The sequence below is a fragment of the Rhea americana genome, unplaced genomic scaffold, assembly GCF_003343005.1.
Source record: "Rhea americana isolate MKP2758 unplaced genomic scaffold, rheAme1 scaffold_5, whole genome shotgun sequence".
Lineage (NCBI taxonomy): Eukaryota > Metazoa > Chordata > Aves > Rheiformes > Rheidae > Rhea > Rhea americana.
The window spans coordinates 4,644,179-4,654,211 of NW_028186645.1; the positions used below are offsets into that span (position 1 = coordinate 4,644,179).

The 10,033-nt window shown below is 34.1% G+C and overlaps 1 protein-coding gene across 3 annotated transcripts in view; it reads right to left on the bottom strand.

The window, feature by feature from the left end:
• Window positions 1-10,033, bottom strand: part of PAPOLA (poly(A) polymerase alpha) — a 46,044-nt gene that overhangs the window by 8,252 nt on the left and 27,759 nt on the right. For 2 of the 3 annotated variants that reach the window (XM_085317476.1, XM_085317475.1), the window contains exons 13-18: window positions 8,704-8,757; window positions 7,853-7,972; window positions 7,083-7,192; window positions 3,958-4,079; window positions 2,110-2,252; window positions 680-780 (exon numbers count right to left, since the gene is read on the bottom strand). In XM_085317476.1, the coding sequence (XP_085173602.1) occupies window positions 680-780; window positions 2,110-2,252; window positions 3,958-4,079; window positions 7,083-7,192; window positions 7,853-7,972; window positions 8,704-8,757 (650 nt within the window). The remainder of the gene's footprint in view (window positions 1-679; window positions 781-2,109; window positions 2,253-3,957; window positions 4,080-7,082; window positions 7,193-7,852; window positions 7,973-8,703; window positions 8,758-10,033) is intronic. The other variant, XM_085317477.1, reaches the window with a different exon arrangement.

Genomic DNA, 10,033 nt, shown 5'->3' on the forward strand with positions numbered 1-10,033 from the left:
AGAGAGAGAGAGAGAGAGACAGAGAGAATAGCTAACCACACAGCAGTAAGCAAAGACAAGCACCAGGTGCCTTTGTTCTTTCATTAAAAAGTCAATTGCTTTCAGCAATATTAACCGAATTTCGCTCTTTCAGACCACAAAATACGGACGATAAAGCAAATGTAGCTGGACATATTTGAAAAGACTTCATTAACGACCATGTGTTCTGTTTCCATCTAAGTCTTCCTGATTCCTAGAATCATTTTAGTGAAATCTGAACAGCAGCAACATGGAATCATAAATATAGACAGTGTAGAACTGCCTCTTGGGTTTAACTACAAATGGAGTAGAAGCAATCTAAAAATAGCTTTTCCAGCTTTAGAGAGTGGACATCTTTTTCTCACTAGACCAACTGAGCTACAGACATCATCCACCTCAGGTCATAAGAAAACTTCATTATTCTTGTGAATGATACATGAATACAGAAGAATACAGAATAAACAAACATTGTTTTGCAAAATAATTATTTTTAAGTTTCTACCAAAATATTCTGAGTTCTGAAGTAGCTAAACTGTAAAACAAGGAGCAAGTGTTACAGCATATGTAAATAAAAGTCTCAAATTGAAAGAAAAGCTGCTTCTCTGTAAACCTTACACAAAAACAGCTCAAAAGAAACAGCATACTATGCTGTCTTCCTTACCCCCTGAGCTTTCACTGGAATTTGTTTGTGGCACAGTGACTTCAGAAGTCTGCATGTTGGTCACAGATGCTGCTGTTACAGCTGGCGCAGGACTGCTTCTGCTAAAAAAAGAAAGATGACAAATATTGAACTTAAGTGTGTCTATAAGATTATACGATCTGCTTTTCACAACAACATACGAGTGGCTGGTTACTTTAGTTGAGTTTTAGTTCCCTTAAAATACAATGCTATAGCGCACACTGCAAGGTGAGTTGTGAAAACAGAACAGAGCATTTGGCAATTTATCAAACTTGGGCTATGAAAAAAAACCCTCCATGTATTTAGTCTGAATCACTTCAGAAAAAGCTTTTTAAATTAGTATGAGGTTGCTTTTAAAAAGGCAAAAATTGAGGTACTGTCTGCACAAGTCAGGTGCAGAGGGAAATGCAGTAGTTATTTTTCCTAAAGAATGGAACAAAGCTACTGTAGGAGGACTAGAATAAAAAGTTTGTTCTCGATTTACGCACACCACTACTTTAATCTTAGTCCTGAATAAAGAACTAGAATTTCATATGACAAAGAATTAGGGAAGTATTAAGTCTTTAATAATACAGGACAAGTTTCACTTCAAATGTGATATCCTAGATAGCATGCTTAAAAATTATACAGACTTGTTTTAATAGCATAGTTAGTGGTATCCAAGTGTTGGAAATGATTTGCCAAGAAAGACCAACTGAAAGAGCCTGTGTCAAAAGGAATAAAATACTTAAGTAGTGAATTTATCTTATCTTAATCTAAGATTAGATCTACTAATACACACCCAATACCAACTAATAGGAAACTAATGTTATTGACTTCTTTGTGTATCAAATAGATGAACATGAGAATCTTAGGAAGAGAGCTTATAAATACAATATATGTGAACAAATTAAAGTTTTGATAGATACTTAAAACCCAGAAAGAGTAAAATAAATATTAATTTGAAAATAATGGAAAATTACGTTCCTAAGCTTAATTTGCAGAGATAACCATCAGTAATAGCAGCAGCACTACTTATTTCTGAGGCAGAAAGCCTACACTTCTCTACTGTCTCACATTTTGATCCCAAACTCATGCAACTCTCCATCTCTCACACCTCATTTCTCTGCTCACTACCTCTCACAGCCCCCTACTGTCACTACAAAGTTTCTATTTGACCTTATTTTAAGTTCTTGTCTTTACCCAACCTCATAACTTCTCATCTGAGGTCTAACACCACACTCCCTACCATTTCCCTCATTAAGAGATGCTCTAGTATGCAAACTGGAAATACAAATGTCTGCAAGCTTCAGAGTGGTACATCTACACCTTGACATAACAGCAGTATCACACACAGTACTTGCTATGCTTCTATCAAAAGCAATTCAGGAACAGAAAACACCATCAAAATTAAGACTGGAAGTCATCATTACCCCTGAGAACTTCCTGAACTGTTCAACGGACTCGTCTTCATAGCACTAGTAGGCGAAGGCACAGACGTGCTGTTATCACTGTCCATAGACAAGTCTAGGCTGCTGTCATTCAGAGCTGTCAATCTGACTCCTTCTGTTGAATGCTGCAATCCATAAGAGAGAGAAGAAAAAAAGTTGGTTAATCTCATTAAGGGCTTAAAAATCAACTGAGACTCAAATGAAAGAATATTTTGGTATTTTGGTTACATTGTTAGTTGTTTCCTGAGGGGGGAGAGAGTGCGTGTGTGTGYGTGCGTGTGCGTGGCCGGGGGGAAGAGAACACACTCAAGATTTATCCATAATGAGTTTCCACCGCAAACTAAGCATGTAATTGTGCCCTGAATGTGCTAAGTACAGACATTTTCAGAAGAAACTTGAAAATAGGAGCACTAAAAATAAGTATGCAAAATAGGAATGGATTTTTTTTTTTTTTTTTTATATATATATAAGCAATCCACTGTCCTGTCAAATGTACAAGCACTCACATTTTCATGTTTGCAATTAAGGTCAAAATTTATCTGAATCATCAACGACATTCAAAAACGTAAGACCATTTTTTCTTGTATTTAGTAACTGCGTTTTCACCTCTGTTCAAGTTTCTTCGCTTTTCTAAGCTGATAGCTAGTGCTGTCATTAACTTCAAAGTATTAYTGAAATATAAAGGTTAGACTTTGAAAAGGTACAATTAATACAGAGAATTTAGAGGTTGGCTTGAACATACACAGCTGAATTATCAGAACATTATTGGAGGAGGAGAACTCTCCTATGGCATACTACCACTTAGAGATGCATTATTAAATATTTGCATTATGCTCTGAAGTGTTCTGAATAAATTGTGTTGGTCTGAATACAAGATTTTCTAACATTTAGAAAAGCTTTAATGTTATTCAGACACACTTAGAATAGAATATAGAATGGTGGTGTAGCTTTCAGATTAAGCTGATACAAATAAGCAGGAACTTCTAAATAAAGACTAAATTGTTATATTCAATACTCTACTCCCTTCCTCCTGTCCTCTTTGAAAGAAAATCACATCGAATCAAACAGCTTTATTAAAATTTGTTTGTTTTTCTTGTGTATGGTTGCATAGGTATGCCACATGTTGAGCAAAACACTCTGGAGGAGTGATAAACTACTTTCAGATATCAAATGTCACTTAGAACTTAACTAAAAGGACATATAAGTCTGAAAACTGCCAATGTACAGGTTGGAGAACACTTTTGGTCAAATTATCTTCAAAATATTCAGCTTCAGTTACAGCAACAGACCATCGCCTTAGATACAGAAAGTAGCAACAAGTCACTTCTGTTCAATAACATGTGATTTCATCTTTAGAAAACCTACAGAGAAATCTGAACAAGAGTGACTTAAGAGGAAAAAGCTGGAGATAAGGCTTGTTTGACTGCTAATTATATTGGTATTGTTATAGACGCTTCCTTCAGATGACTTCCACAATAAAAACAAGACTGCTTTAAAAACTCATTCTTAAGCAGATTTAAATCCATTTAATTTACAACAGAAGAGGATAAATTCCAGCCACCAATCTTAGGGTGAAAAAAACAGGACCAAAGATACTATTATACTCCATGGTGTTGACGTTCTGGTATTCCAGAATTCCAGTGTAATATTCCAGTATTACACTTAGCACATCTGGTACATATATACAACATAGTTTTACTTGTATAAGCAATATGATCTCCTGGACTAAGTTTTCAAAACATTTCTAGTTATTTTTGATTTGTAAATCAAAAACAGTGAAATCACTACTCAACGGCATTTTTATTGCTTTCGAATATTATTCAAGTTTACCTTTTTCTTTTTCTGAAGCACGTGATTAGGTAGCAGTTGGTGAAGTTGCTTACGTTTCACATGCCTTGCAGCAATCTTCATATCCATCTCAAACATCTTGCTGTTTATTGCTTGCCTATAAACTACACAATTAGGAGAACATTAAGATATCACTGAAACATTTTGCAAAGTACACTTAACAGTTCAGAAAAAAAGTGATTTGCATTTCAGAATATTTGTTACTCTCAGGAACAAGCATAGTTTTTCCTCATTCTGGAGGAAAACAGTGAATCGTCTACTCTCCAAACACTGATAGCACAAACACTATTATATTACTTTGGAAACACTATTTCTTTCCCAAGAAGACTTCATGAAAACATGTAGTTCTCTGTGAACTACATTGTTAAAAGGTTTTAACAGTATCAGGGCTGAAGCTAGTTCTTCATTTCATCTTGAATAGACTAGAGATGAAAATAAGACTTCCTCATAAGAATTACAGTGTTCCCATAAAACTATTTTCTTCACTGTAGTGTCAATTTTTATTTATGCAGCTCCTACAACAAATGGGTTCTAATTCAGAAGTTGAATGTGCCAGTTAATAAATTACAAGTTATTACAATTAAGTCTCTACACAAAAGTGAYTGAAAGTTTAATTACGTCTACTGTTTCTCTTCACTTCAGAGCACTTGCTTCTAGAGAGTCAATGCAGTTAGTGCTGGAAAAGAAACAGCACTGCAAGCTGACATTTTCAGTTTAAAGTAAAGCCATTTAAACACGAAAGTTATTTGGTGGGTCTTTTGCACCGAGTTTCTATACAACATTGAACAAAGTTGTGGCAGATGAATGAACAGAAGTGTTATGTAGATCTTAAAAAGAAGAACTTAAGAGATATTTCCCTAATTCACTGTCTATTCTGTAAACAGAGGGAGAACTCATCCATTAAATAGAAGGTGAAGAGCTGTTCATTCCCCTTTTCCTCCTAAAAAGCATGCTCTTTCCTTTCTAATTTCACTCTTAAAAATGTTTCACCTAGTTTTGATAGAATCTTAGAATCTACTCCAAAAACAGAGCAAACACATTTTCAGCTCAGTCATACTGCAAAACTACACTAGTGAATGGGAAGGAGCGGGGGGAAACAAAACCAAACAAGCAGTGCCCCGTAGAGCTTTAGAAAGTGTCTATAAATCTTCAAGTTTCAAGATCTGTCATGACAAAACAAATGCTCAACTTCCAACTCTTCTTTTTATAAGAAAGCCGGATGAATACAGCTTTCCTTAATCACTACACTTATTATAGGGTTTCCCCCAAAAGTAATTATGTTAATCTATTTAAGTTCCCAAGGTCCAGCATGATTGCACAGGTTAACCAACCACATACGAATAATTCAAACTAAAGCAACACATTTGCTGAAAATAGTGTAATTTTAAGCTCTTGGAAGAGCAAAGTTAACATCAGGGATTTCTTATCAGACTTGTAAAAAGTAATTGTCCACCACCAAATCATCATTAATTTTAGAGAGTATAGCAACTACAATTACACAATGAACAGCTCCCTAAGCAAAGGGGAGTATAAATTCACTTCTTTAGCAACTCAGCTTTTTCTAAAGTGAAGATAGTCCCATTTTCATCACATAAGTCACTTGCATTCTAAGTAGAATTGGATAAGGGAAGGAAGAGAAAGAATTTAATGAACTCCAGAAGATATCATTTGAAAATTTCATATTTAATTCTTCTTTATGCACCATATTCAGTATTTCATCAACACATTCGATATGCATACTTACTGAAGGGTTGAGATTTAACATTGGAGTAGGGAAAAGGTTATAGGGAGAGGGCAAGAGCAGCAAGTGCTCAAGTGTTTATACACTAACTACACACACACACACACACACTCTCAAAACAATTACTACTTCTGCAAGTCAGCTACACCTAAAATGACTAGCTGGCAACTTAAGGTAGAAAGCCTAACGATTGAAGGATTCTGCATTGGAGTCAGGGGAGAAGGAGACACGGATAATTAAGCTACACCGAAAATACAGGGAAGAAACAGATTTAAGAATTCAGATGATGCAGAAAAATCTAGGTCTTTTCCTATAGTGCAACAGCAGGGAAGAGGAACGAAAGAACTGCAGGATACTTGTGAAAACCTTCAGTACTTACTGCAGTTAATTTTAGATGCAAAAAATCAAAACACTTAAGTTTTCAAGCTAGATAAATAATTAACGTGTTATCTCTCAGAGATGCAAGTGAGAAGGTCCAAAAAACAATCTAAATTTCTATTGCAGATTGGAAAACATCTCTTCCCTAAAGTTTACATAAAACCTAATGGCAATGGAAAAATGCAGCAAGGAAAGGACTGCTGGAGTTCTTAACTGGCATTTTCTTCATCTCAGAGCTTTCTCAAATTAGTCTTCATTAAAGCCTAAAGACTCAAATATTTCAATAATGAATATCTTTTGGTAAGTGTGCAAAAGTGTCATTAAGATATAAAAATCCCACTCGATTTACAAGGCTTACAAGGATAACCTCTGAATATCATGATCATCCAAAGTAAGTCTTTTTCCTCTCATTTGTACTGACAGATGAAGAAATCTGAATCAAAATAATTACTTACTAAAATACACAACTAAAACCATATTACTACAGAATTAAAAACAACGAAAGTGACAAATGACAAGAAATTTGAAATTATCTGCCACTTGGTTGCTTTGAAATTTTGTTTACAAGATAAACAAATCCTTATATGAGTTTAAGATTATTTTGCTGAAATGCTACTCCATTTAAAACTGTATATTTACACATTTGAAAATAATTTGAAACTAAATTTGAAACGAATAAGTAAATCAGATGTAAAATTATAAGGGAAAGTTGCAGCATGATTTTCATATAAAAATTTGTAGTCTACTAAATACATTATTAAAAATCAACTTCTGAACAGTTAAAAAACGTGAAATTTTTAACTATTAAAATTAACTGTTAAAATTGTTAAAAAAATAATAATACATAGGTCCCCTTCTCCCCTCCCTTCCCCAACGCAGCAGCCATATAATTAAACTACTTATTAAATCTCAAGTTCTCAATATTAGGATGTAACATCAGTCAACAAATTTATTAATATCTAAACACCTAAAAAACACCCCAACTTACCTGTGTCTGTAAAAGACTGAATATCGTAAGTGAGATCAACACTTAAATTTTCAGAATTTTCAGTTTTCTTGAATACCAATCCAATCACCCACATTGTACGGTATTCTTCCCTGCAAAGTTTTATAAGACAGTCATGTAACTGACCAAAGAACGGAATAATCTAGGAAAGTATTTGCTGCAATAGACAACAGTTTTACATTTTAGTTCCACTAGCAACAGAGCTAGGCATAGAAAAGCAGAAGCCAAAGCTGACTTAATAATAATATTTTATTATTTATTATTATATTTTATTATTTATTATTATAATATTTTTTATTTGAACGCAGAAAAGTTACGAAACATTGATAAACCATCTCCAACCAACAAAGAACTACAATTATCAGTTAGTGGCTTCATTCAAGTGTGCTTCTCTGCAAATTCTCTCCCTTTTAGGAGTATAATTCGCCTCCCTTTCAAGGGGAGGCTGCTCTTAACTGAAAACTAAATTTGAAGTCAGACTTAAAGTTAAAAAATTCAGGTTTTGAAGACACATTTAGATGGAACAGGCTCAGGTGCTGAAGAACTATCACATTCTGTCAAACCTATTTCATTAAAACTTTTTGACTTAGAAACATTTTTACACAAACTACTTTAGAACAGCTTAAAACTATACATTTCATACACATTTATTAAAAATTCATCCATTTTGCTAAAACACAAATTCATTAATGAAACAGTTTCATAAACTAAGTCCTTCAACTACTACAATAGAAAACAGTAATTTTGCTTACTTGTCAGGATTCTCCTTGGGTGCTGGGAATGACTGTGGATTCACATGAGCCAGTGTAATGAATTCATTCTTCTCCAAGTTTCCAACTAGAATACGAATTTTTGATTCCACCAAGCCCACCCTGCATAAATGTCATTTAATAGTAAGTTTACATTATGAAATAACAGAAGTATCTACCTTCACATATCAAGCAGGCTAAAACCCTCAGCATTCTCCTTAAACCAATACAAATGAACTAGCACATTAACAGAACAGATTAATTCAAATCAATAAACCAAATAAACTTGTTACAAAAACTAATGTTAAGGAAGCTTAAGAATGCCCTGATTAACTCTTAACAGCCTTGTTTTATAAATGAAGTTCAACAGCATGAGATCATGCATTAGTCAGAAGGAGAAAAGTCTTTTTCATCAGCCTCCTGACTAGCCAGTCAACAAAGAAAATTCCCWCCTCCAATACTCTTCTAGCTTTAGGTGATCACCATTAAAAGTTGAAGAAGTCCAATACCTGACAATCTTATAACATCCTTAAAAAGATAAGGAGGAGAGTAGAAACTCAAGAGAATTTTTTTGAGAAACAATGATCCTAGTGATTGAAGACATACCTACGCACACTGCCTTTCTTATCAAAAAAGGAAGTGAACATGATAGTGCTGTGAAGAACATAATGCAATCAACAGTTTTCTCTCCCCAGTTCTTCATTTTTAGTGTTTTTCAGAAAAAGTATCTCTTCATTCACTTGATACACTGAAGCTCCACTCAGTTTCRTTAAAGGGTATGTTATATAGCCCCTTGCCTCCAGGTTGACAGGATTTTGGGGGGATTGTTTTTAAATAGCAAGCACTATACTCACCATTCTAGTCGCTGTTTTTCTGTCGGTGCGCTTGCTAGAAGTACAATATAATGCCTTTGGAGATAAAGACAATATGCTATTCTATTTATATTTCTAAAACTATACATTCAAAAAGTTTTAATATTAACTTCTCAATAAGTTCTACATTGAAAACAACAGATTATTAGCTTAAGTACATACTCTATTTCAAAATTAAGTAGACAGAGGGGCTATTAAACAGTCTTCAAGCATGTGACTAACAAACCTGAAGATGTTTCAGATTTGAAGGACGCTTGCGACTATACTTTAATATCAGTGGACGGGGGCAGGGGGAGAACACTGGGAATGCAACAGCAGTTGAACATTACAGAAATTTCAAAACCTAATAAGAACAGGGCTTTAGCTGCCTACTGCAGAGATTCACTGTAAGCAAAAAAAACCTGTTCACAAGCACCTGTACATATGTCATTCTTGGTCACAACATTATTTCTGAAGAGTTAGATGAGTGGTTAGCATATATTCATTTATGAAAGTCAAAAAATGTGTAATTTATAAAAACACAGACATTTTAAAACAGTCTTTGGACACTTATCTGAAACTTCATAAGGAATGTTTCCTCTGATGATAATCTTGAAGCTTTCAATTATATTCTAGGATAATTAGGGTATTATCCACTGTAAATAAATCCCAAACAAATTGTATACAAAGCTGGAATGTTATTTTAAACAAAGCAGTCCAAGGATGGTAGGAATGGGAGATGACCACAGTGAACAATTCTTTTTTTTAAAAAAAAAAAAAAAAAAAGGGCAGCTTGAGTTCATAATCTAGGCATGTACTAAGTTTCTTTCCAACAGCTGGGATTTTCAGAAGTTTAGCTAGGAATTCTGTTTTAAGTAATCCAACTTAGTCTTCTCAGAATAGGATTTAATTAATAATACTGGTAATATCAGAGATTAAACCTTAGTACATTGACTTCAGGGAAAGGAAAATATTTCACTATCGTAAGCCTATGATGCAAAAAGGGTCTTTAATGCTACAGGCCTTCAAATTTTAAGGGTAAATCAAAATCAACTGATCAAATCCGTAACTATACATTTCCACACTTATCTTTTTTAGACAGAAGTAGGAGGAGGAAAAAAAAAAAAGAATAATTCAAGTGCTAGAGTCATTTGAATGATCTATGAGGAGGGAAAAGGATTTATCTGAAGAGACTTTTCCTCCCACTTTCAAAATGCAAAAATCTATGGATAATATGTGCTATCTGGAAGTATTAACTGCTTAATACAAAGTGTTAAGTTTTTCCTGTCATCTTATTTAAAATATGCATCTTTTAGTTATTTGTGAAATACGA